The sequence below is a fragment of the Dendrobates tinctorius genome, unplaced genomic scaffold, assembly GCF_039654945.1.
Source record: "Dendrobates tinctorius isolate UK_male_01 unplaced genomic scaffold, ASM3965494v1 ptg000126l, whole genome shotgun sequence".
Classification (NCBI taxonomy): Eukaryota; Metazoa; Chordata; class Amphibia; order Anura; family Dendrobatidae; genus Dendrobates; species Dendrobates tinctorius.
The window spans coordinates 24326123-24353818 of record NW_027361794.1 but is presented as its reverse complement, the minus strand read 5'-3'; the positions used below and the strand labels follow the sequence as shown (position 1 = coordinate 24353818).

The window sequence follows — 27696 nt, the reverse complement described above, 5'->3', positions numbered from 1 at the left end:
CTTTTTCACTGTCAGTCTGTTGGCTCTTACTTTCATAGGGTTTTTCACGGATTGCAGACAGCAGCCTTCCTGTCCTTTCCTATCTAGTTAGCTTGGGCCCCATCTTTGCTCAGTCTATCTTTCTGTCTGTGTTGTGTTCTTTCTTCTTGCTTCACCGTCATTATTTGTGGGGGGCTGCATTTTGCTTTGGCGTCTGCTCTGGGGCAGTTTAGATTTCCTTTTCTGTCTTTAGGCTATTTATCTCTCCGGCTGTGATCGAGGGGTCTAGGGCTCCGTAGGAACCCCCCACGGCTACTGCTAGTTGTGTTGATAGGTTCAGGGGTCTGCAATCTGATAGTTGCCAACTTCTCTGGTTTTCTGGACATAGCTTCTATTTTTGTGTCTGCCTCCTACGGTGACTCTATCATAACAGAATCACCCGCCATACCGCAGATCCTAGGGTACTCAATAGCAGGAAAGAATTGTAAAAAAAAAAAAAAAAGGGTGTATATTTTTTCCTCTATATCTCTGAGGCCGTAGGGGGAATTTTTTTTTCTCTCAATGGAGATAAAGCAATTGTCTGATCGTGTGGAGCAGCTCGCTGCGGAAGTGCGGGGAATTTCCGCCTACCTTGCTCATTCACATGCTGCTGAACCAAAGATTCCTACACCTGATGTATTTTTTGGGATCGGTCTAAATTTTTGAATTTCAAAAATAATTGTAAATTATTTTTTGCCTTGAAGCCTAACTCGTCAGGGTGCTCCACGCAGCAGGTTAAAATTGTCATCTCTTTGCTGCGTGGCGATCCCCAGGATTGGGCGTTTTCTTTGAAACCAGATGATCCTATTCTGACTAATGTGAACGCATTCTTTCAAGCCTTGGGGTTGTTGTATGACGAACCTAATGCTATTGATCAGGCTGAAAAGACCCTGTTGGCATTGAACCAGGGTCGAGATTCTGCAGAGTTGTACTGTCAAAAGTTCCGAAAGTGGGCGGTCCTTACTACCTGGGATGATAATGCCTTGGCTGCTCTTTTTCGGAAGGGCTTGTCAGAAGCCGTAAAAGATACTATGGTGGGATTTCCTGTTCCCTCTGGTCTGGACGATTCTATGTCATTAGCCATTCAGGTTGATCGGCGTTTACGCGAACGCAGGATTGCACGAGAGGTGTTGCCACCGGTAGAACAGACGTCTGAACCTATGCAATGTGATAGAGTTTTGTCTAAGGCGCAACGTCAGGAGTTCAGAAGGCGTAATAAGCTGTGTTTTTTCTGTGGAGATGCCTCGCATATTATTTCTGTTTGTCCTAAACGAGAGAAACGCTTTGCACACACGTTTTCTGTTGGTGGTGTTCAACCTAAGTTTCTTCTGGCAATTACTCTGATCTGCTCCCTGTCCACATTTTCCACCAAGGCTTTTGTGGATTCGGGAGCAGCGCTAAACCTAATGGACTTGGATTTTGCTAAACGTTGTGGATTTCCGATGACACCTCTGCAGATGCCTATCCCTTTGAGGGGGATTGATGCTACTCCTTTGGCAAAAAATAAACCTCAGTTTTGGACCCAGGTGGTCATGTGGGTCGCCCCAGACCATCAAGAAAATTGCAGATTTTTGGTGTTACATGGTCTGCATGATGCCGTTGTTCTGGGGTTTCCCTGGTTGCAAATTCATAATCCAGTCTTGGATTGGAAATCTGTGTCTGTGGTGAGTTGGGGTTGTCGGTGTGCCTGTAGTGAGGCTCCGGTTTTTTCCACCTCTCCTCAGTCGCATGATGTTCCTGACTATTTGGCGGACTTTTATGATGTATTTAGTGAGAATGAGTCTGCGTCCTTGCCTCCTCATAGGAGTTATGACTGTGCAATTGAACTGAGCCCGGGGTGTAAATTTCCCAAGGGTCGGCTCTTCAATTTATCTGTACCCGAGCACGAGGCTATGCGGTCCTATATTAAGGAGGCGTTGGAGAAGGGTCATATTAGACCATCCTCTTCACCCTTAGGTGCCGGGTTTTTTTTTGTAGCCAAAAAGGATGGTTCTTTAAGGCCTTGTGTTGATTATCGTGCCCTCAACAAAATTACTATTAAATATCAGTATCCGTTACCCCTGATTTTGGATCTATTCTCTAGAGTTAGAGGTGCTTGCTGGTTTACCAAGCTTGACCTCAGGGGGGCTTATAATCTTATCCGCATTAAGCAGGGGGATGAATGGAAGACGGCGTTTAATACTCCGGAGGGACATTTTGAGTACCTGGTGATGCCTTTTGGGCTCACTAATGCCCCTTCTGTCTTCCAGTGCTTCATGAACGATATTTTCCGAGACTTTGTCGATAAATTTTTGATTATCTATCTGGATGATATTTTGATCTTCTCCAAGGATTGGGATTCTCATGTGGAACATATTCGGACTGTGTTCCAGATCTTGAGGGAGAAGTCCCTGTATGTCAAAGGATCGAAATGCCATTTTGGAGTACAGAGGATTTCATTTTTGGGATTTATTTTGTCTCCATTAACTATTGAAATGGACCCGGCCAAGGTACAGGCCATTTATGATTGGGTTCAGCCCACTTCTTAGAAGGCCCTCCAGAAGTTTTTGGGTTTTGCTAATTTTTATCGGAAATTTATAGCTAAATTTTCTAGTATTGCCAAGCCATTGACTGATCTGACTAAGAAGGGTGCTGATGTGTTGAATTGGTCTCCGGAGGCTGTTGCTTCCTTTCAGGAGCTGAAGCGAAGATTTACCTCCGCCCCGGTTTTGCGGCAACCTGATGTCTCACTCCCGTTCCAGGTAGAGGTGGATGCTTCTGAGATTGGTGCAGGAGCTGTTTTGTCCCAAAAGGATCCTGTAACATCTAAAATGAATCCCTGTGCTTTCTTTTCCCGAAAGTTCTCTCCATCTGAACGTAACTATGATGTGGGGAATCGGGAACTGTTGGCAATGAAATGGGCATTTGAGGAGTGGAGACATTGGTTGGAGGGAGCTAAACATCAAGTTGTGGTCCTCACTGACCACAAGAATTTGATTTACCTAGAGTCGGCTAAACGCTTGAACCCTAGACAGGCTAGGTGGGCCTTGTTTTTTACACGTTTTGATTTTGTGGTCTCTTTTCTTCCTGGAACTAAGCATGTCAAGGCAGACGCCCTCTCTAGGAGCTTCTTTGCTGATTCTCCTGTGGTGACCAAGCCTGCTACCATCTTAGACGAAGGGGTAGTTCTTTCTGCCATCTCGCCTGATTTGAGACTTGCTCTGCAAGAGTTCCAGGAGGACAAACCTGAGCGTTGTCCCAGTGGAAAGTTGTATGTTCCTGACGAGTGGAAGAAGAACTGGCCAAGTTCTCCAAAAAAAAAAAATGGACAAGTTTTCCAAAAAATATGACATAGTTGTCATGGGAGATTTCAACTATCCAGACATTTATTGGGAATTTCTCTCAGGCAAAACTAACAGGTCAAGGAAATTCTTATCCTCTCTTGCTGACAACTTTATCTTCCAAAAGGTAAGGGAGAAAACAAGGGGAACTGCTACCTTGGATCTAATCCTTATAAACAGGGAGGAAATGGTTGAGGAGGTAAAAGTGGCTGGGACCCTAGGAGGTAGCGACCATGCTATTTTAGAATTTTGGATAACTAGAGGCGGAAGACCTGTGAAGACTCAGACGTCAAGGTTAGATTTCAGAAAGGCAGATTTTAAGGGATTCAGAAAGAGAATTGGAGGGATCCAATGGCTGGATATCCTTAAAGACAAAAATGTCCAGGAAGGATGGGAAATCTTGAAAAATGAAATTCTCAAAGCACAGTTGTTAACAATTCCGTAAAGAGGGAAGAATAGGAAGCATTTAAGGAAACCAGGATGGATGAACACAGAACTTAAGCACATGCTAAAAAGGAAGAAAAAATGTTTATAAAATGGAAAGAGAGAGGCATATCTAAAGAAGAATATAAAGCTGTCTGCAGAACCTGCAGGGCACAAATCAGATTATCTAAAGCTGAAAATGAATTGAGGCTTGCAAGAGATGTCAAAAGCAATAATAAAGGATTTTGGGTATATGTCAAAAGTAAAAGAAAAGTCAAAGATGCTATAGGATTTTTACAGGATGAAAATGATGAAATGGTAAGACAGGATGTTGAGAAGGCTGAACTTTTAAATTCCTATTTTGCATCTGTTTTCTCTCAGAAAGGAAATGTAACATCAACTGTTATTCACTGTCCTATTAGGGAATAGAAGAATCCAGGATATCTATAAACAGAAAGATAGTGAGGAAACACTTAGCTAACCTAAATGAATTCAAGTCTCCAGGTCCAGATGAATTACACCCCAGAGTACTTAAGGAGATAGCAGAAGAAATTTTTGAACCCCTCTCCATAATCTTTGAAAATTCTTGGAGAACAGGAGAAGTGCCAGAAGACTGGAGAAGAGCAAATGTTGTTCCTATCTTCAAAAAGGGGAAGAAGGTGGACCCAGGCAACTATAGGCCGGTGAGTCTGACTTCTATACCAGGAAAGATCTTTGAACAAATTATTAAACAACATGTATGTCAATACCTGGATAAGAATGAAGTGATTAAACAGAGTCAGCATGGGTTTGTAACTAATAAGTCATGTCAGACTAACTTAATTTCCTTCTATGACGGTATCACTGATTGGGTGGATCAAGGAAATGCTGTAGATATAGTATATCTTGACTTCAGCAAAGCATTTGACAAAGTCTCTCATACAATCCTTATTGAAAAAATGACTAAGTATGGAATGGACAAGGCAACTGTTAGGTGGATTCATAACTGGCTTAGTGATCGGACCCAAAGAGTGGTCGTAAATGGCTGCACATCCAGTTGGAAGAATGTCTCAAGTGGGGTACCACAGAGCTCTGTCCTGGGCCCTGTATTATTCAACATCTTTATCAATGATTTAGATGAAGGAATTGAGGGTAAACTGATTAAATTTGCTGATGACATAAAGCTAGGAGGGTTAGCTAATACTAGAGAAGAGAGAGAGAGGATTCAAAAAGATTTAAATAAACTGGAGAAGTGGGCAGCAACTAACAGAATGGTTTTTAACAGGGAGAAATGCAAAGTACTATATCTGGGCAATAAAAATGAAAAAAGCATATATAGAATGGGAGGAATAGGGCTAAGTGACAGCACATGTGAAAAAGACTTGGGTGTTATGATTGAGTCACCGTAGGAGGCAGACACAAAAATAGAAGCTACGTCCAGAAAACCAGAGAAGTTGGTAACTATCAGATTGCAGACCCCTGAACCTATCAACACAACTAGCTCCCACGATGCCCCAGACCCCTCGATCACAGCCGGAGCGCTAAATAGCTCAAAGACAGAAAAGGAAATCTAAACTGCCCCAGAGCAGACCCCAAAGCAAAAGGCAGCCCCCACCATATAATGACGGTGAAGCAAGATGAAAAAACACTCACACAGATAGAAAGATAGGCTGAGCAAACGATGGGGCCCAAGCTAGCTAAACAGTACAGGAAAGGAAGGTTGCTGTCTGCAATCTGCCAAAACCCTATCAAAGACATAAGCCAACAAGCTGATATGAAAAAGACCCTGAAGCAGCTAGGCTTCAAAAACTAAATCAGCACTCAGGTATTTTCAGAAGACAGAGCTAAAGGAATTCAGCACACCCCAGCAGGGAATGGCAGAAATCCAGAAAAACAAAGCAAAACAAAGTCTAAGCACAAATGCAAAAAGCCGAGCAGAAAACTTAGCTTTAGAGGAGCAGGAATTCAGACTGGTCTCCAAGGATCCCACAGAGAAATCACCCGCAGGGCAGAAGGGCGTCGGCAGCCTTATATCCAGTCAGTGACTCCACTCAGCCAGTCATCATCATCAGACTCAGGTGTTTGATAATCAGGCTCACTACCTTTATTTACCAGAAGAGGGAGTTCCTCGGGCCTCAGTAGTGAAGGGGAAAATGAACTCACAACACTTGGGTATACTAATAGATCACAGACTGAATATGAGTCAACATATACTCTTAGACCTGTGACGGGGACAAGGGGGCATCCTTTACGTCTGGAGGAAAGAAGGTTTAAGCATACTCACAGACGCGGATTCTTTACTGTAAGAGCAGTGAGACTATGGAACTCTCTACCATATGATGTTGTAATGAGTGATTCACTACTAAAATTTAAGAAGGGACTGGATGCCTTTCTTGAAAAGTATAATATTACAGGGTATATACACTAGTCTCCTTAATATTGCGTTGATCCAGGGAGATAGTCTGATTGCCGTATGTGGAGTCGGGAAGGAATTTTTTTCCCCAATGTGAAGCCTACTGTTGCCACATGGGTTTTTTTTGCCTTCCTCTGGATCAACATGTTAGGGCAAGTTAGGATAGGATATGGGTTGAACTAGATGGACTTAAAGTCTCCCTTCAACCTTAATAACTATGTTACTATGTTACTATGTTACTATGTAACAGTGTGATGCAGCAGCAAAAAGGCAAATGCAATTCTAGGATGTATTAACAGAAGCATACAGTCTAGATCACGTGAAGTCATTATTTCCCTCTACTCCTCTTTGGTCAGACCTCATCTGGAATATTGTCTCCAGTTTTGGGCACCACATTTTAAAAAAGACATCAACAAACTGGAGCAAGTTCAGAAAAGAGCGACCAGAATGGTGACCGGTCTGCAAACCCTGTCTTATGAGGAAAGGTTGCAGGATTTGGGAATGTTTAGTTTGCAAAAGAGAAGACTGAGAGGAGACTTAATAGCTGTCTACAAATATCTAAAGGGCTGTCACATTGTAGAAGGATCCACTTTATTCTCATTTGCACAAGGAAAGACTAGAAGCAATGGGATGAAACTGAAGCGGAGGAGACACAAATTAGATATTAGAAAAAACTTTTTGACAGTTAGAGTGATCAATGAGTGGAACAGGCTGCCACGAGAAGTGGTGAGTTCTCCTTCAATGGAAGTCTTCAAACAGAGGCTGGACAGACATCTGACTGGGATGATTTAGCGAATCCTGCTTTGAGCAGGGGGTTGGACCAGATGGCCCAGGAGGTCCCTTCCAACTCTACGATTCTATGATTCTAAGAGAGTGATGTCTGAAGTTCATTGCTCTGCATTGGCTGGTCATCCAGGTATTTTTGGTACTAGAGATCTGGTGAGTCGCTCTTTTTGGTGGCCCACCTTGTCTCATGATGTCAGGAATTTTGTGCAGTCCTGTGGGACTTGCTCCTGGTCTAAATCTTGTTCTCGCTCTAGTGGGTTGTTGATGCCTTTGCCGGTCCCCAGGAGGCCATGGACCCATATTTCAATGGATTTCATCTCTGATATGCCGGTCTCTCAAAGAATATCTGTTATTTGGGTGATTTGTGATAGGTTCTCTAAGATGGTTCATCTTGTACCACTCCCTAAGTTGCCGTCTTCCTCTGAGTTGGTGCCCCTGTTTTTGCAACAGGTGGTTCGCTTGCACGGGATTCCTGAGAACATTGTATCTGACAGAGGAGTTCAGTTTGTGTCTAGATTTTGGAGGACTTTCTGTTCCAAACTGGGAATTCAGTTGTCCTTCTCCTCTGCTTTTCACCCTCAGACCAATGGGCAGACAGAGAGAACAAACCAGACCTTGGAGTCGTATTTGAGATGTTTTATTTCTGCTGATCAGGATGATTGGGTTTCATTTTTGCCCTTGGCCGAATTTTCTTTAAATAATAGAGCTAGTTCTGCCACTTTGATGTCACCTTTTTTTTGTTACTTTGGGTTTCATCCTCGATTTTCTTCAGGGCAGGTGGAGCCTTCTGCCTGCCCAAGTGTTGACACTGTGGTGGAGAGAATGCACCAAATCTGGGACCAAGTGGTGGATAAGTTATCTCTCTCCCAGGAAAAGGCCCAGCGGTTTTCCAATCGACATAGGACCATTGGTCCCCAGTTTAAGATTGGTGATATGGTGTGGTTATCATCAAAAAATATTGCTATGAAGGTGGCTTCTCCTAAGTTTAAGCCTAGATTTATTGGACCCTACAAGATTTTGGAGATTATTAATCCGGTCTCTTTTCGTTTGGCTCTCCCTGTCACATTTAAAATCCATAATGTGTTCCATAAGTCCTTGTTGAAGAGGTTTGTTGAACCAGTTGTTCCTGGGGTGGCACCTCCGGACCCTGTATTCGTTGAAGGTAACATGGAATATGAGGTAGAGAAAATACTGGATTCCCGTCTGGCTAGACGGAGACTCCAGTTTTTGGTTAAGTGGAAGGGTTATGGTCAGGAGGATAATTCCTGGGTCTCTGCCTCTGATATTCATGCCAAAAGATTGGTGCGTGCCTTTCATCGGGCTCACCCTGATCGCCCTGGTGGCGTGGTTGAGGGTTCGGTGACCCCTCCTCAAGGGGGAGGTACTGTTGTGAGTTCATTTTCCCCTTCGTCACTGAGGTCTGGTGAACTCCCTATTCTGGTGAAGGAAGGTAGTGAGCCTGATTATCAGGCACCTGAGTCTAATGATGATGACTGGCTGAGTGGAGTCACGGACTGGATATAAGGCTGCCGACGCCCTTCTGCCCTGCGGGTGATTTTTCTGTGGACTTCTAGGAAACCAGTCTGATTCCTGCTCCTCTAAAGCTAAGTTTTCTGCTTTGCCTTTTAGCATTTGTGTTTTCTTTTTGTTTGCCTTGCTTTTCTGGATTCTGCCACTCCCTGCTGGGGTGAGCTGAATCTCCTTTTGCCGGTTGCTCTGTCTTCAGAATATTCCTGAGTACTGACATAGCTTTTTGAAGCCTAGAGTCTTCAGGGCCTTTTTCACTGTCAGTCTGTTGGCTCTTATTTTCATAGCGTTTTTCACGGATTGCAGACAGCAGCCTTCCTGTCCTTTCCTATCTAGTTAGCTTGGGCCCCGTCTTTGCTCAGTCTATCTTTCTGTCTGTGTTGTGTTCTTTCTTCTTGCTTCACCGTCATTATTTGTGGGGGGCTGCATTTTGCTTTGGGGTCTGCTCTGGGGCAGTTTAGATTTCCTTTTCTGTCTTTAGGCTATTTATCTCTCCGGCTGTGATCGAGGGGTCTAGGGCTCCGTAGGAACCCCCCACGGCTACTGCTAGTTGTGTTGATAGGTTCAGGGGTCTGCCAACTTCTCTGGTTTTCTGGACGTAGCTTCTATTTTTGTGTCTTCCTCCTACGGTGACTCTATCATAACACTTCTCCTTGTGCAAAGTGCACTGTATTGTTGACCGATGCACAGTGACACCATCTGCAGCAAGATGATGCTGCAGGTCTTTGGAGGTGGTCTGTGGATTGTCCTTGACTGTTCTCACCATTCTTCTTCTCTGCCTTTCTGATATTTTTCTTGGCCTGCCACTTCTAGGCTTAACAAGAACTGTACCTGTGTTCTTCCATTTCCTTACTATGTTCCTCACAGTGGAAACTGACAGGTTAAATCTCTGAGACAACTTTTTGTATCCTTCTCCTGAAAAGCTATGTTGAATAATCTTTGTTTTCAGATCATTTGAGAGTTGTTTTGAGGAGCCCATGATGCCACTCTTCATAGGAGAATCAAATAGGAGAACTACTTGCAAGTGGCCACCTTAAATAACTTTTCTCATGATTGGATACACCTGGCTATGAAGTTCAAAGCTCAATGAGGTTACAAAACCAATTTAGTGCTTCAGGAAGTCAGTAAAAATTAGTTAGGAGTGTTCAAATCAAGAAAATGATAAGGGTGCCCATACTTTTGCACTGGTCAAATTTTGTTTAAATGCAGATTGCACATTTTCTGTTAGTACAATAAACCTCATTTGAATCCAGAAATATAACTGAGTCCATCAGTTATTAGATATATGAAACTGAAATAGCTGTTGCAAAAACCAAAATTGTTATAAAGAAAAAAGGTTAACATTAATAGGGGTGCCCAAACTTTAACATATGACTGTACACCAGTATATCCCCAGCTTCGATCACAGACCCCTCTCTTTACGCTGTATACACCCGTATACCCCCAGCTTCGGTCGCAGACTGCTCTGTGTACGCTGTGTACACCCGTATACCCCCAGCTTCGGTCACAGACCTCTGTGTTCACTGTATACACCTGTTTATCCCCAGTTTTGGTCGCAGACCCCTGTGTACACTCTATACATCCATATACCCCCAACTTCAGTCGCAGAACCCTGTGTATACTGTATTCACCTGTATACCCCCAGCTTCAGTCTCAGAACCCTGTGTGTATGCTGTATACACCCGTATACCCCCAGCCTCAGTCACAGACCCCCCTGCGTATGCTGTACACACCCGTATACCCCCAGCTTCGGTCGCAGACCCCTCTGTGTACGCTGTATACACCCGTATACCCCCAGCTTCGGTCGCAGACCCCTCTGTGTATGCTGTATACACCCGTATACCCCCAGCTTCGGTCGCAGACCCCTCTGTGTACGCTGTATACACCGTATACCCCCAGATTTGGTCACAGCCCCCTGTGTTCACTCTACACCCATATATCCCCAGTTTTGGTCGCAGACCCCTGTGTACACTGTATACACCCGTATACCACCAGGTTCGGTTGCAGACCCCTGTGTACGCTGTATACATCTGTATACCCCCAGCTTTTTTTTGCTATTCGTATTTCACATATTTCATATTTGGTGTGCTACCATTTTCTAATTTAATATGTAAGTTGCTTTTTGGTATGCACCTATTCAGATTAGTTCTAGATGTGCCGTCAGTTTGTTCTATTACCCCCAGCTTTGGTCACGGACCCCCCTGTGTACGCTGTATACACCCGTATATCCCAAGCTTCGATAACAGACCCCTGTGTACACTGTATACACCCGTATACCCCCAGGTTCGGTCACAGACCCCGCATCTCTCACACTGTAGAACTGACGCCGGACACACACGGTAAAACTGCGGTCGTCGGTCTCTCATCTCTCGCACTTATACTGATAACATAAGATGGAGTCAGACGAACCCTCCTACAAAACGTGAGAACAAAGTCATTACTACAGGACTGTGTGAGAAAGGGATTTATTCTACAAGAAACGCTGGGGCCACAAATGAGAATAACATAATGTCGTTCATCTTCTCTTTCACCACAGATATTGACAGTGAGGGCGACTTCCACTTTGCCGCAATGTGGATTTTAGTGGCCATACATAAGTAGTTTACTAGCTTCTGAAAGCTTTCTGGAAGCCGAGAAGGCCTGGTTCCCAGTAATAGGTTCCAGATCAACCGGTCCACCATACATCTGTGCTATCAGACGCTTCACCTTCTCCCAAAGCCCAGAAACCACCGTACAAGACCACCAAATATGTCTCATGTCACCAGATATTCCACAGCCCCTAAAACAGTCTCCCGAGATTTTAGGAAAAATACTGTGAATTTTTCCGGTACATAATAAACTCTGTGCAATAGTTTTAAGGAGGTCTCCACAAGGGAAGTCTGGTGACTACCTCTTGATATGGTGTCACAGCTACGATACCATTCATCAATTGACTGTTCAAACCCCAGATCCTCCTCCCACTGTAACATATACTTCAATTTTTTATCATCTTGTGGAGAATGTATAGCATAGTAGATCAATGAGATCGTTCCCCTGCCCAAAGGGTCATTTAGACATTAATTTTCAAAACTCATTGCCCTGAGAGTAGTACCGCTCGGGAGGATCTGCTTTGCAAAGTGGAAGATCTGGTTCAGTCGCATTACCTCCCTAACTGGAGGTTCAAATTTTTGAACAAATTCCTGTCTGTCAAGTAAGATATTAAATGGGGAACACAAATGTTTAAGTACATGAATACCTTTCAGCTTCCACCAAGAAAAAAATTGTGGCTCAAAGCCTGGCGGGAACATGGGGTTTTGTAATATAGCTGTCAGGGGAGAAGGGCTTGATTGTAAGTTATATTTAAACCGGACTTTACTCCAAAGAAGCAACAAGTGGACTGTAAAAGGAGCCACATTCATTAACCCCCCGTGGAAGTCGGTCTGTGGTCCACATTAGGCCTGATAAAGAGAATGGTTTGGAGAGAAATGATTCCAGAATAACCCATCTCGGACTATTGGGATATGAACACGCACTTATTAATGGAGCAATCTGTGCCGACTTGTAATAAAGAGTAAAATTAGGGAGGGATAAACCCCCTTCTTTTCTGTGATGGAACATCAGTTTTTGCACAATTCTGGGTTGTTTTCCGAGCCAAAGAAACTTAGACATCATAGAGTGTAAAGGGCATGTCACACTAAGAGATATCGCTAGCAATATCGCTATAACTAGTGACGTTATAGCGATATTGCTAGCGATATCTCTGTGTCTGATACTTACCTACGACCCGCTCCCCCGCTGATTATCGCTGATCGCGCAAGAACATTCAGGACTGTTTCTCGTCATCAGCTTCCTGTGGCGCTTCCTGCTGTGAGGACGAGCGACGCGTGGAGCCGGGCGGGAGGACGCAGGATCGCCTGGTGTGACAGGTAAGTAGCGATCCCCGTCCCCAGCGATGTCGCTGGTGAGATCTGCCTGTGTGGCAGCTCACTAGCGACCACTTAGCGATGTACCAGCGATCCTGACCGCGTCATATTGCTGGTCGGGATCGCTGGTACATCGCTAAGTGTGACAGTACCTTAACTGAGTGAACGTTCTGGCTGGTACCATAATTGGGAGGGACCTAAATAGATATAAGAAGCGAGGCAGTGACACCATTTTTAATGCATGTATTCTGCCGAGCCAGGGTAACTTTGAGGAAGCCCATCTATCCAGGTCCCTCTGGAAGTTTTGGATCAGTGGAGTGTAATTCCACCTAAACAGAGGTGACCTGTTGGCTGTTAAGTTGATACCCAGATATGTTAGATAATGTTCTTTGTCTGTAAACCCAAAATGGGAGGCTATATTAGTTTGCTCTGTCTTAGGAAAATTTACAAATAATGCTTCGGGTTTATCAATGTTAATTTTTAACCCTGAGATCTTCTCAAAATCGTGAAGGAGGGAAAACAAGTGAGGGAGTGTAGTGTTATTATTATTATTATTATTATTTATTGTTATAGCGCCATTTATTCCATGGCGCTTTACATGTAAGGAGGGGTATACATAAAAACAAGTACAATAATCTTAAACAATGCAAGTCATAACTGGTACAGGAGGAGAGAGGACCCTGCCCGCGAGGGCTCACAATCTACAAGGGATGGGTGATAATACAGTAGGCGAGGGTAGAGCAGGTCGTGCAGCGGTTTGGTCGATCAGTGGTTACTGCAGGTTGTAGGCTTGTCGGAAGAGGTGGGTCTTCAGGCTCTTTTTGAAGGTTTCGATGGTAGGTGAGAGTCTGATATGTTGTGGTAGAGAGTTCCAGAGTAGGGGTGATGCGCGAGAGAAATCTTGTATGCGATTGTGGGAAGAGGAGATAAGAGGGGAATAGAGAAGGAGATCTTTTGAGGATCGGAGGTTGCGTGCAGGAAAGTACCGGGAGACGAGGTCACAGATGTATGGAGGAGACAAGTTGTGGATGGCTTTGTATGTCATGGTTAGGGTTTTGTAATGGAGTCTCTGGGCAATTGGGAGCCAGTGAAGGGATTGACAGAGGGGAGATGCTGGGGAATAGCGGGGGGACAGGTAGATTAGTCAGGCAGCAGAGTTTAGAATAGATTGGAGGGGTGCGAGAGTGTTTGAGGGGAGGCCACAGAGCAGGAGGTTGCAGTAGTCAAGGCGAGAGATGATGAGGGCATGGACTAGGGTTTTTGCAGATTCTTGGGTGAGGAATGAACGGATTCGTGAAATATTTTTGAGTTGAAGTCGGCAGGAAGTGGAAAGGGCTTGGATATGTGGTTTGAAGGAGAGATTAGCATCAAGGATTACTCCGAGGCAGCAAGCTTGTGGGACTGGGGAGAGTGGGCAGTCATTTACTGTAATTGATAGGTTCGTAGGGGGGGTCACGTGAGATGGTGGAAAGATGATGAATTCTGTTTTGTCCATGTTGAGTTTCAGAAATCTAGCGGAGAAGAAGGATGAAATAGTGGACAGACATTGAGGGATTCTGGTTAGTAGGGAGGTGATATCTGGTCCAGAGATGTAGATCTGTGTGTCATCAGTGTAGAGATGATACTGAAAGCCATGAGATTCTATGAGCTGTCCCAGGCCAAAGGTGTAAATAGAGAACAGCAGGGGCCCAAGGACTGAACCTTGTGGGACTCCGACAGATAGGGGGCGAGGTGAGGAGGTGGTGTGTGAGTGGGAGACGCTGAATGTCCGGTCTGTTAGGTATGATGAGATCCAGGATAGGGCCAAGTCTGTGATGCCGAGGGATGAGAGGGTCTGTAATAATAGGGAATGGTCCACTGTGTCAAAGGCAGCCGACAGGTCCAGGAGGAGGAGGACAGAGTAGTGTCGCTTGCTCTTGGCGGTTAAGAGGTCATTGGTGACCTTAGTAAGGGCAGTTTCAGTGGAGTGGTGTGACCGGAAGCCAGATTGTAAGCGGTCGAAGAGGGAGCAAGAAGAGAGATGGGAGGACAGTTCAAGGTAGACGTGTTGTTCCAGTAGCTTGGAGGCGTAGGGGAGAAGTGATATAGGGCGATAGCTAGATACAGAGGATAGGTCAAGAGAGGGCTTTTTGAGGATAGGTGTGATGGAGGCATGTTTAAAGCTTGAGGGGAAAACACCAGTTGTTAGTGATAGGTTGAAGAGATGGGTTAGGGTTGGGATGAAGACTGTGGTGAGGTTTGGTATGAAGTGGGATGGGATCGGGTCGAGTGCACAGGTGGTGAGATGTGATCTTGAGAGTAGAGTGGAGAGTCGATCTTCTGTAATGGTGAAGAAGTTGGTTTTGAAGGTGGAGGGCTGGGAAGTCGGGAGGAAGGGTTCTGGGGGTTGTTGACCAAAACTTTCTCTGATGTTATCAATCTTCTGCTTGAAAAATGAGGCAAAGTCTTCAGCTGAGATGAGTGGGGAGGGAGGAGGTGCTGGGGGGCGGAAGAGAGAATTGAAGGTGTTGAATAACTGTTTAGGGTTGTGAGACAGGGAGGATATGAGAGATGAGAAGTAGGTTTGTTTAGCTGTGGCGAGTGTGGTCTTGAAAGTAGTGAGGGACTGTTTGAATGCGATGAAGTGCTCGTTGGAGTGGGATCTTTTCCATCTGCGCTCAGCAGCCCTGGAAGCTCGCCTCAGCTCTTTGGTCAGGCTGGTGTGCCAGGGCTGTCTGTTGATTTTGCAAGCTTTGGTATGTTTAAGTGGGGCAGCGGATTCCAAAGTTACAGCTATTGTGGTGTTATATAGAGCGGCAGCGTCATCCGCATTGTGTAAGGAACTTATATCTGTGAGAGGGAGAAGGGATTCAGAGAATGAGTGTAGGTCAAGGTGTTTAAGATTTCTCCGAGGGTGTGAGAGTTTGTGGGGTGGGGATTGTAGACATGGAGTGAAGAGGGAAGAGAATGTGAGAAGGTTGTGGTCAGAGAGAGGAAGAGGTGAGTTAGAGAGGTTAGATAGGGAGCAGAGGCGGGTGAAGATGAGGTCCAGTGTGTGGCCATCTTTGTGGGTGGCTGTAGAAGACCATTGAGTGAGGCCGAAGGAGGAAGTGAGAGATAGGAGTTTAGTGGCAGCTGAGAGGGAAGTGTCAATGGGGATGTTGAAGTCGCCCATGATGATAGTAGGGATGTCCGTGGAAAGGAAATGAAGTAACCAGGTGGTGAAGTGGTCAAAGAAGGTGGTGGCTGGCCCTGGGGGGCGGTAGATGACAGCCAGTTGGAGGTTGGAGGGGGAGTAGATGCGCACAGAGTGCACCTCAAAGGAAGGGAGGGTAACAGAGGGTGGCAGTGGGATTGGGGTGAAGGAGCAGGTATCTGACAGGAGAAAACCAACTCCTCCACCATGTTTGCTGCTGGGGCGGGGGGTGTGAGAAAGGTGGAAGCCACCATATGAAAGTGCAGCAGGAGAGGCTGTGTCAGAAGGGGTGAGCCAGGTTTCGGTGATGGCGAGGAAGGAAAGTTTGGTAGTAACAAAAAGATCATGGATGTAGGAAAGCTTGTTGCAGACAGAGCGAGCGTTCCACAGAGCTCCTGTTAGTGGGACTGGGGAAGCAGGGGCTGGGTGAATGGGTATAAGGTTGGAGAGGTTACGGAAGGTTGTGATAGAGCGTGGATGGGAGGTAGAAATGACTGTGGGAATGTGGTGAGGAGGACCAGGATTTGGGGAGATATCACCAGCAGTGAGAAGGAGCAGAGAAAGTGTTAGCAGGTGGGAGCAGGAGAGGGCATGAGGGGGCTGTCTGTGTTTGGAGACAGAGGATTGTATGTTAAGGAACAGTTTTGAGGCGGAGGTGAGGTGGATGGGGAGGATTGAAGAAGAGATGAACAGTTCCTTACTAGGAGTAGGGATTAGGGGAATTAGCAGAAAGTGAAGGATTATAGGGGTGAAAACAAGCAGAAACATTGTTTACAGTGACTGTGTACAGTTACCTTCAGTTCCCTTCTGGTTCAATTCTGGTTTTAATTCTTAAATTAATCTTCACACTTCTAGAACACACTTATAGGAAATCACACTGCAGACTGAAGTCTTTATGCAGACTTGTGCTCTGCAATATATGTACAACTAAGTGCAGTCAGGTGTGAAGCAGAGAGGAGTGGTCTCTACTCTTCTTGGTCAGACAATTAAGAGTGGACCAGATGCATATGATCAAGCCAGAGCAAACAAGGTCATAAATAACACTGGGGTAAGCTGGGGTTAGCTGAAAGGCATACCATGTGAATGCTAGGTGCAGAGGCAAGTCTATGTGCAAAGCTGGGTGATGCACTGTGTGTCCTTCATAGACAGACAGCAGGAGAGCAGGAGAGCTGGGTGGATGGACATACCATGTGAATGCTAGGTGCAGAGGCAAGTCTATGTGCAAAGCTGGGTGATGCACTGTGTGCCCTTCATAGACAGACAGCATGAGAGCAGGAGATCATCCGCAAAGAGGCTGACTTTATATTGGTCTCCCATATTCTCAGGGCCCAGGATATTCTGATCTCTCCTTATTGCTTCCACAATGGGTTCCATTGCAAGTGCAAAAAGATCCGGAGATAGAGGACAGCCCTGCCTGGTACCCTCTGAATATTAATTGGAGGGGGATGTGGTGACGGGAGTTTTACATAAGCGATAGGGCTATCATATAACAATTGGAGGCACTTTATAAGTTTAGGGGAGAATCCGACTTCAGATAGAACCGTAAAGAGATATGTCCAGGACGCCGAATCGAAAGCCCTCTCAGTATCTAATGCAAGCAGGAGAAGTCGCTTTCGCTGTAGGTTAGTTGTATGAATAATATTTAACACTCTCCTAATATTATCTGGGGCCTGTCGCGCTGGTATAAAACCAACCTGATCCCGATGGATGAGGTGAGGGAGGATTTTATTGATCCTGTTAGTCACAATGGATGTAAAGATTTTGAAGTCAATGTATAAGAGGGATATAGGTCTATAATTTGTTGTGAGATGATCTTTCTTAGGATTAGGGATTACGGTTACATGCGCCACGTAGAACTCAGGGGGCAGCTGTGAGCCATTTAGTAGTGAATTACAGAGGTTTTTATATGTGGTGTCAGCACATCGCTGCATTTTTTATCATATATTGCTGTAAGACCATCCGGCCCCGGGGCCTTTCCTCTTTTTAGTTTTTTGATTGGTGAAACTATTTCCTCCTCAGAGATGTGTAAATGGAGTTGTTGTGCCGCGGACTCAGTCAGGTTAGGTAGATGTAGTGTGTGAAGGAATGACTCCAGTAGTGAGGGGGGTGATTGTGGGGGCGAATACAAACTCTGGGGGTATTCATTATAAGTGCTATACATGACATCGGGGTGGGCTGAGATCTGACCCTTAGGGTCTTTTATAGAGGAGATTATATGCAGTGACTCTCTCATTCTGAGCTTACGAGCGGCATCTTATTAGGCTTATTGGCATGGTGATAAAACGCGGCTTTACTCCAAGTTAGCGCCTCTCCGTTCTGGTGGTGAGAATGGCGTCTAATTGTCATTTCATATCTTGTATTTGTGTAGATAAGTATAGGGGTGAAGAGCGCTGATTGGCCAATTCTAACTCCTGCAGTTTCTCCTCCAGTCTGGGCTGTAATTCAGACCTTTCTTCTTCCTGTCGGCCGATAACTTATCACAGAACCGGGAATAGATTTTCTGTGCGCGAGTCACATTGCTCCAAGTGAGGCCTCCTCCGCTGTGTGAGTTTAGGGGAAATTTGTTATATCTTCTCTTATAGCGGTTACATTAGAGATTTGGGCATTTTAGCTCCTGGTGTGGAGTCGATAGCACAATCATATGCCGCCATATAGTAGACGGCCGGTAACTAGGGATAATTCCCTCATGTGTGGGGTCTATTTCCCTCCAGAGAAATCACACGTTACATTCCACACATAACACTGTGTAGAGAAGGCGGCGCGGGGTAATTGTGCCAGTAGTGAGGGGCAAATAATGGCGGGAATGTCACTGACTGAGGAGAAGGCTCCATGGAGGTCTGCACTCCGGAGATCATGTGACCCCTGACTCCTCCCCTCCTGTGACATCATCACAGGTCCTGTGCACAGAGCGGCCATATATGTGGAGTGCGGCTCTGCAGGTTAGTGATGGGCAGTCCGGCTCTTCTGGCTCCTTTCCCCACTTTTCTCCCTCCTGTCCCTTCACTATAAAGCCTGGGCCTCATTATACAGCTGTACAGGGGTCTAGTGAAGGCTTTTTAGCCCTTTCCTCAGACTGTAGCTCCTTGGCACAGGCCCTCACTCCTGTCCCTTCACTATAAAGCCTGGGCCTCATTATACAGCTGTACAGGGGTCTAGTGAAGGCTTTTTAGCCCTTTCCTCAGAATGTAGCTCCTGGGCACAGGCCCTCACTCCTGTCCCTTCACTATAAAGCCTGAGTCTCATTATACAGCTGTACAGGGGTCTAGTGAAGGCTTTTTAGCCCTTTCCTCAGACTGTAGCTCCTGGGCACAGGCCCTCACTCCTGTCCCTTCACTATAAAGCCTGGACCTCATTATACAACTGTACAGGGGACTAGTGAAGGCTTTTTAGCCCTTTCCTCAGACTGTAGCTCCTAGGCACAGACCCTCACTCCTGTCCCTTCACTATAAAGCCTGGGCCTCATTATACAGCTGTACAGGGGTCTAGTGAAGGCTTTTTAGCCCTTTCCTCAGACTGTAGCTCCTGGGCACAGGCCCTCACTCCTGTCCCTTCACTATAAAGCCTGGGCCTCGTTATACAGCTGTACAGGGGTCTAGTGAAGGCTTTTTAGCCCTTTCCTCAGACTGTAGCTCCTGGGCACAGGCCCTCACTCCTGTCCCTTCACTATAAAGCCTGGACCTCATTATACAACTGTACAGGGGACTAGTGAAGGCTTTTTAGCCCTTTCCTCAGACTGTAGCTCCTAGGCACAGACCCTCACTCCTGTCCCTTCACTATAAAGCCTGGGCCTCATTATACAGCTGTACAGGGGTCTAGTGAAGGCTTTTTAGCCCTTTCCTCAGACTGTAGCTCCTGGGCACAGGCCCTCACTCCTGTCCCTTCACTATAAAGCCTGGGCCTCATTATACAGCTGTACAGGGGTCTAGTGAAGGCTTTTTAGCCCTTTCCTCAGACTGTAGCTCCTGGGCACAGGCCCTCACTCCTGTCCCTTCACTATAAAGCCTGGGCCTCATTATACAGCTGTACAGGGGTCTAGTGAAGGCTTTTTAGTCCTTTCCTCAGACTGTAGTTCCGGGGAACAGGCCCTCACTCCTGTCTCTTCACTGTAAAGCCTTGGCCTCATTATACAGCTGTACAGGGGTCTAGTGAAGGCTTTTTAGCCCTTTCCTCAGTCTGTAGCTCCTGGGAACAGACCCTCACTCCTGTCCCTTCACTATAAAGCCTGGGCCTCATTATACAGCTGTACAGGGGTCTAGTGAAGGCTCTTTACTCCTTTCCTCAGACTGTAGCTCCTGGGATCAGGCCCTCACTCCTGTCCCTTCACTATAAAGCCTGGGCCTCATTATACAGCTGTACAGGGGTCTAGTGAAGGCTTTTTAGCCCTTTCCTCAGACTGTAGCTCCTGGGCACAGGCCCTCACTCCTGTCCCTTCACTATAAAGCCTGGACCTCATTATACAACTGTACAGGGGACTAGTGAAGGCTTTTTAGCCCTTTCCTCAGACTGTAGCTCCTAGGCACAGACCCTCACTCCTGTCCCTTCACTATAAAGCCTGGGCCTCATTATACAGCTGTACAGGGGTCTAGTGAAGGCTTTTTAGCCCTTTCCTCAGACTGTAGCTCCTGGGCACAGGCCCTCACTCCTGTCCCTTCACTATAAAGCCTGAGTCTCATTATACAGCTGTACAGGGGTCTAGTGAAGGCTTTTTAGCCCTTTCCTCAGACTGTAGCTCCTGGGCACAGGCCCTCACTCCTGTCCCTTCACTATAAAGCCTGGACCTCATTATACAACTGTACAGGGGACTAGTGAAGGCTTTTTAGCCCTTTCCTCAGACTGTAGCTCCTAGGCACAGACCCTCACTCCTGTCCCTTCACTATAAAGCCTGGGCCTCATTATACATCTGTACAGGGGTCTAGTGAAGGCTTTTTAGCCCTTTCCTCAGACTGTAGCTCCTGGGCACAGGCCCTCACTCCTGTCCCTTCACTATAAAGCCTGGGCCTCATTATACAGCTGTACAGGGGTCTAGTGAAGGCTTTTTAGCCCTTTCCTCAGACTGTAGCTCCTGGGCACAGGCCCTCACTCCTGTCCCTTCACTATAAAGCCTGGGCCTCATTATACAGCTGTACAGGGGTCTAGTGAAGGCTTTTTAGTCCTTTCCTCAGACTGTAGTTCCGGGGAACAGGCCCTCACTCCTGTCTCTTCACTGTAAAGCCTTGGCCTCATTATACAGCTGTACAGGGGTCTAGTGAAGGCTTTTTAGCCCTTTCCTCAGTCTGTAGCTCCTGGGAACAGACCCTCACTCCTGTCCCTTCACTATAAAGCCTGGGCCTCATTATACAGCTGTACAGGGGTCTAGTGAAGGCTCTTTACTCCTTTCCTCAGACTGTAGCTCCTGGGATCAGGCCCTCACTCCTGTCCCTTCACTATAAAGCCTGGGCCTCATTATACAGCTGTACAGGGGACTAGTGAAGGCATTTTAGCCCTTTCCTCAGACTGTAGCTCCTGGGCACAGGCCCTCACTCCTGTCCCTTCACTATAAAGCCTGGGCCTCATTATACAGCTGTACAGGGGTCTAGTGAAGGCTTTTTAGCCCTTTCCTCAGACTGTAGCTCCTGGGCACAGGCCCTCACTCCTGTCCCTTCACTATAAAGCCTGGGCCTCATTATACAGCTGTACAGGGGTCTAGTGATGGCTTTTTAGTCCTTTCCTCAGACTGTAGTTCCGGGGAACAGGCCCTCACTCCTGTCTCTTCACTGTAAAGCCTTGGCCTCATTATACAGCTGTACAGTGGTCTAGTGAAGGCTTTTTAGCCCTTTCCTCAGTCTGTAGCTCCTGGGAACAGACCATCACTCCTGTCCCTTCACTATAAAGCCTGGGCCTCATTATACAGCTGTACAGGGGTCTAGTGAAGGCTCTTTACTCCTTTCCTCAGACTGTAGCTCCTGGGATCAGGCCCTCACTCCTGTCCCTTCACTATAAAGCCTGAGCCTCATTATACAGCTGTACAGGGGTCTAGTGAGGGCTTTTAAGCCCTTTCCTCAGACTGAAGCTCCTGGGATCAGGCCCTCACTCCTGTCCCTTCACTATAAAGCCTGAGCCTCATTACACAGCTGTACAGGGGTCTAGTGAAGGCTTTTTAGCCCTTTCCTCAGACTGTAGCTCCTGGGAACAGGCCCTCACTCCTGTCCCTTCACTATAAAGCCTGGGCCTCATTATACAGCTGTACAGGGGTCTAGTGAAGACTTTTTAGCTCTTTCCTCAGACTGTAGCTCCTGGGAACAGGCCCTCACTCCTGACCCTTCACTATAAAGCCTGGGCCTCAATATACAGCTGTACAGGGGACTAGTGAAGGCTTTTTAGCCCTTTCCTCAGACTGTAGTTCCGGGGAACAGGCCCTCACTCCTGTCCCTTCACTATAAAGCCTGGCCTCATTATACAGCTGTACAGGGGTCTAGTGAAGGCTTTTTAGCCCTTTCCTCAGACTGTAGCTCCTGGGCACAGGCCCTCACTCCTGTCCCTTCACTATAAAGCCTGAGCCTCATTATACAGCTGTACAGGGGTCTAGTGAAGGCTTTTTAGCCCTTTCCTCAGACTGTAGCTCCTGGGCACAGGCCCTCACTCCTGTCCCTTCACTATAAAGCCTGGGCCTCATTGTACAGCTGTACAGGGGTCTAGTGAAGGATTTTTAGCCCTTTCCTCAGACTGTAGCTCCTGGGCACAGGCCCTCACTCCTGTCCCTTCACTATAAAGCCTGGACCTCATTATACAGCTGTACAGGGGTCTAGTGAAGGCTTTTTAGCCCTTTCCTCAGTCTGTAGCTCCTGGTCACCATGTGATCTCACCATAACCCTAACAAACTAATTAAGGTGTGAAACTTTGATCAAAATTATCTCAGTACACAAATCTCCAAGGGTGCCCAAAGTTTTGCATCACCCCTTTTTCCTTTTTGCAATTATGAAATTGTAAAAAGTCCATATATATATATATATATATATATTTTTTTTTTTTTTATTATTATTATTTTTGCCTAAAATACAAAGGCCATGTGCCATCTTAGAGGTTCGGCCTCTTAGAGATCATTTCATCTTCATCTTACTACTGCTCACAATAACGGTCATTTTGACCAGGGGCGCCCACACTTTTACATGCCAATGTCAATGCTTCATCCCGCTGGTGCTCAATATTTAATAGGGTCTTGCTATTAAACTTAATGAAAAGTTTGGTGAATTTCTTTGAGCTGTTATTACTAGAGATGAGCGAATATCGTCGGAGAAGTTGTTATTGGCTAATATCACTTACCGAATAGCTGCATCGGGACCCCGGATCCCTGGAGCGCTCCCGATAATCAGCTGCATGTGTCGCTCTCCATGCAGGTGCTGTGACTATCACACAGCGCGACACACGCAGCTGATTATCGGGAGCTCTCCAGCACACTGAGTCCTGTACTCACTGAGGCCCCTGATCATGTGACCCCTGACTCCTCCCCTCCTGTGACCTCATCACAGGTCCTGTGCACAGAGCAGTCATATATGTGGCGGACACTCCTTGAACTTCTGCTTTCTGGGCCGGTTCCTCCTGTGAGTCCTATTAACCCTTTCGCTCCCTGTATTCTCCTTTCTGACAGGACAATATCTGAATTCGGATAGTGTGACAGGAATTTAAGCAATGTGGAAGGAAAAAATGACAATTTTACTTTATTTCCTCATGAAAATGTGACTTTACCCCAAAATTGGCCGCGTAACAAATCCTTATTTCCCACTGTAGTTTGTAGACTCCATATACAGATCCCTTAAGTGTGAAAAGAGCTGAATTCCCCACTTAAGTTATTGCGTTTTGGAAATTGCCCCCCACTGGGAATTTATCTCCAGGTAAAGGCACAATTGTGTCTCCATGGGGGTTGTGCTCACAGCCCAACATCGTGTGGCCTCCAAAGAAATGCCACCCCGCACCATTACTGACCACTGCCAAACCGGTCATGCTGAAGGATGTTGCAGGCAGCAGATCGCTCTCCACGGCGTCTCCAGACTCTGTCACGGCTGTCACATGTGCTCAGTGTGAACTTGCTTTCATCTGTGAAGAGCACAGGGCGCCAGTGGCGAATTTGCCAATCCTGGTGTTCTGTGGCAAATGCCAAGTGTCCTGTACGGTGTTGGACTGTGAGCGCAACCCCCATCTGTGGACGTCGGGCCCTCAGACCGTCCTCATGGAGTCAGTTTCTAACCGTTTGTGCAGACATGCACATTTGTGGCCTGCTTAAGATCATTTTGCAGGTCTCTGGCAGTGCTCCTCCTGTTCCTCCTTGCATAAAGGTGGAGGTAGCGGTCCTGCTGCGGTGTTGTTGCCTCATACGGCCCCCTCCACATCTCCTGTTGTACAGGCCTGTCGCCTGGTAGCACCTCCAGCCTCTGGACACTACTCTGACAGACACAGTAAACCTTCTTGCCACAGCTCGCATTGATGTGCCATCCTGGATGAGCTGCACTACCTGAGCCACTTGTGTGGGTTGTAGAGTCCGTCTCATGCTACCACGAGTGTGAAAGCACAACCAACATTCAAAAGTGACCAAAACATCAGCCAGAAAGCATTGGTACTGAGATGTGGTCTGTGGTCCCCACCTGCAGAACCACTCCTTTATTGAGGATGTCTTGATAATTGCCAATAATTTCCATCTGTTGTCTATTCCATTTGCACAGCAGCATGTGAAATTGATTGTCAATCAGTGTTGCTTCCTAAGTGGACAGTTTGATTTCACAGAAGTTTGATTTACTTGGAGTTATATTCTGTTGTTTAAGTGTTCCCTTTATTTTTTTGAACAGTGTATATAGATAGAGAGATTTTTTTTATTTGCGTTGGAGGGTCCAATTCCAGCTATTGCTGTGGGACCTGTGATTTCTATCTACTCCACTGTGTACAGGATGATAGAGTATAATAAAGTAGTTATGGACGTGACGTAACTAACATTGTGCAGTGACTCTGCTTTCCATATAGTGATGGATATTTCTTGTTGCTGAAACTGTGATATTTTTCCCCTTTAAACCTTTTTTAAACCCCTCTGATCAGTGCGATCATACAACATACAAGCCTCTGATGGCTCCGGTGATGCCCTGTACTACTGTAGTGCCGTGTATCATCACTGCCTGTCAGTGTAATACTAACAGCCCCATACACGAGATCAGAGTTGGCTGAACGGTCATTTGGCAGACGGCGATCTCTCCCGACTCCCCCATACACACAAATATTCCAGCTTTCCTGTGGTCTGTATGAGAGACTCGCCTCCAGACTCCTCTAGAGGAGGATTATCTACAGGAAGAACAAACGGATTATCCTCTGAAATTCAGGATGCCAGATCCTTCTCTGCCCTGACATCATCTGTCGGGAGGCCCCCAAATACATTATATGGTCGGCCAAACCCCCCGAAATCAGTGCTTTCATGGAACTTTAGCCTAATGTGTATGGGGCGTTATAAGGTAACTTATTGGACGCTGCCTCTAGCCCGGCCTAATAGACCTTCATACATTGCAGCCCAGACCCCGTTATTAGGCATGTAAGTATCGGAGTAACTAGGCCGCCCCATACTATCGAGTACTTGGAGACGGGGGGGCATTCAGCCAAACTCAGTCACACCTTCTTAGATGTCATGTTTGCTTTTCAGGGTTTTTGTTGAAGCCTCATCTGTGCCGTCCCTGCGGTGTACATCTATGTTCTGGGGCACAAAAAGATTAATTTCTTTTTAATAAATGTTTAACATGTTAACAATTATAAAATGTGTCTTCTGCATTTTTGCTTATTTTTTTCTTCTTACAAGAATTGTTGGTGACAATTTTTCTTTAGAAACATTTTAACCCCTTAACCCCCAAGGGTGGTTTGCACGTTCATGACCAGACCAATTTTTACAATTCTGACCACTGTACCTTTATGAGGTAATAACTCTGGAGCTTCCATGGATCCCGGTGATTCTGACACTGTTTTCTTGTGACATATTGTACTTCATGGTTGTGGTAAAATTTCATTCATATAACTTGTGTTTATTTGTGAAAAAAATGGAAATTTGGCGAAAATTTAGAAAATTTCGCAATTTTCCAACTTTGAATTTTTATGCCCTTAAATCACAGAAATACGGCACACAAAATACTTAATGAGTAACATTTCCCACATGTTTACTTTACATCAGCACTATTTGGGAATCAAAATTTTTTTTTGTTAGGAAGTTATAAGGGTTAAAAGCTGACCAGCCATTTCTCATTTTTACAACACCATTTTATTTTTACGGACCACATCACATTTGAAGTCACTTTGATAGGTCTATATGATAGAAAATACCCAAAAGTGACACCATTCTAAAAACTGCACCCCTCAAGGTGCTCAAAACCACATTCAAGATGTTTATTAACCCTTCAGATGCTTCACAGGAATTTATTGAATATTTAAAAAAAAATTAACATTTAACTTTTTTTCACAAAAAAACTACTTCAGGTCCAATTTTTTTATTTTACCAATGGTAACAGGAGAAATTGGACTGCAAAAGTTATTGTGCAATTTGTCCTGAGCACACTGATACCTGATATGTGGGGAGGAACCACTGTTTCGGCGCATGGCAGACCTCAGAAAGGAAAGACCGCCGTTTGACTTTTTCAATGCAAAATTGGCTGGAATTCAGATCGGACGCCATGTCACGTTTGGATAGCCCCTGATGTACCTAAACAGTGGAAACCTCCCACAAGTGACCCCATTTTGGAAACTAGACTCCCCAAGGAACTTATCTAGATATGTGGTGAGCACTTTGAACCCCCAAGGGCTTCACAGATGTTTATAAAGTACAGCCGTACAATTAAAAAATCATTTTTCTCGTTCGCCTTATTGGGGGACACAGAGACTATGGGTGTATGCTGCTGCCACTAGGAGGCTGACACTATGCAAAAAAAGGTTAGCTCCTCCTCCGCAGTGTACACCCCACTGACCGGCAGGAATTTCCTCAGTTTAGCTTAGTGTCAGTAGGAGGTGGACACGGGTCCTTCATTGGACCCATATCTACCTTGATGTGCGTCGTTTCAGGTCTTAGGCGGGATACAGTGTGAACGGTCACAACTGTACTCCCACAAGAGACTATTAGTACGGCGTGTACTATCACCCCGTATCCTCATAGTTCTCCGGGCGGACCACGGGCTCAGCACAGGACGTGCCAGCGACGACGGATGGTCCTTGCCCCCTGCCTCCCACCCACTCGCCCACAAGAGCCTGTCGGTTGGACAAGGCGCGAAGACGGAATGGACAGACAGCGTGGGATATGGAAGGTACCTTTATTGGACCGGAAGAAGACACCACCGCTCCCAGAGTCTCCACAAGGACGCCAAAGTAGCGCCGCAGGTTATCAGCGGCCGGCGCTTCCCAGTCGCGGTGGGTGGCGTCTGGGAGCAGGGCTAGTGCGGCATTCTTCTTAGGGGCGGGCGCGGCTGCGCCGCAGTTCTTCCGCGCCGCCCAGTGCTGACAGGCGGCCGCCGTGTCTATTTTAGCCTCCGGCTTCAATTTGGGCCTTCGCGCCCGTCGCGGCCACGCCCCCATCCGCTCTCCTAGGCCGTTGCCTTCCTAAGCCCTCCCACCGCCTCTTCAGGCTTGTGGCTGGGAAGGGGGGGCGGGTTTTCCCTCTGGTGGAGGCGACTAGCTCCGCCCTTCTTCTTGCACAGAAACCGCGCTTTTACTTCCTCATGTCGGGCTGTCGCCATCTTTGCAGCCTGACAGCCGGAGACCAAAGCAGAGACCAGCGCTTCCTGTCGGTCCCTGGCCAGTTGCAGGAGCCTAATTCATCTCTTTCGGGGTCACCAGACCGTGAGTACTTCTGCATCTGCAGACTGACACCCTACTCTGCCTTTCTGTCCCCCAACCTTCCGGCAGTTCCGCAGGTTTTCATCTTCTCTTCCTTCACCATGTCTACTTCTAAGCCTGATCGTGGCCGTCCGCCAGTCCCCACGGGCACCCTAGTCCAGTTCTTCGCATGCTCCTCTTGCAATCGCAAACTTCCCTCAGGTCAGCCTACTCCCATCTGCCTGGACTGCAGCAATCCCGTTCAGCATGACCCCGTCCAGGAACCACCTATTGCGCCACGGGAAAGCGAACCACCCATTCCTGGCTGGGCCTCGTCTCTTTCACAATCTGTGG

At 46.5% G+C, this 27696-nt stretch overlaps 1 protein-coding gene across 1 annotated transcript in view; it reads right to left on the bottom strand.

The window, feature by feature from the left end:
- The window catches only part of LOC141047183 (uncharacterized), a 40216-nt gene extending 13114 nt beyond the window's left edge, over nt 1-27102 (bottom strand). The window contains exon 1 of the mRNA XM_073542139.1: nt 26866-27102. Coding sequence (XP_073398240.1) covers nt 26866-27102 — 237 coding nt within the window. The remainder of the gene's footprint in view (nt 1-26865) is intronic.
- Nucleotides 27103-27696: the final 594 nt, after the last annotated feature.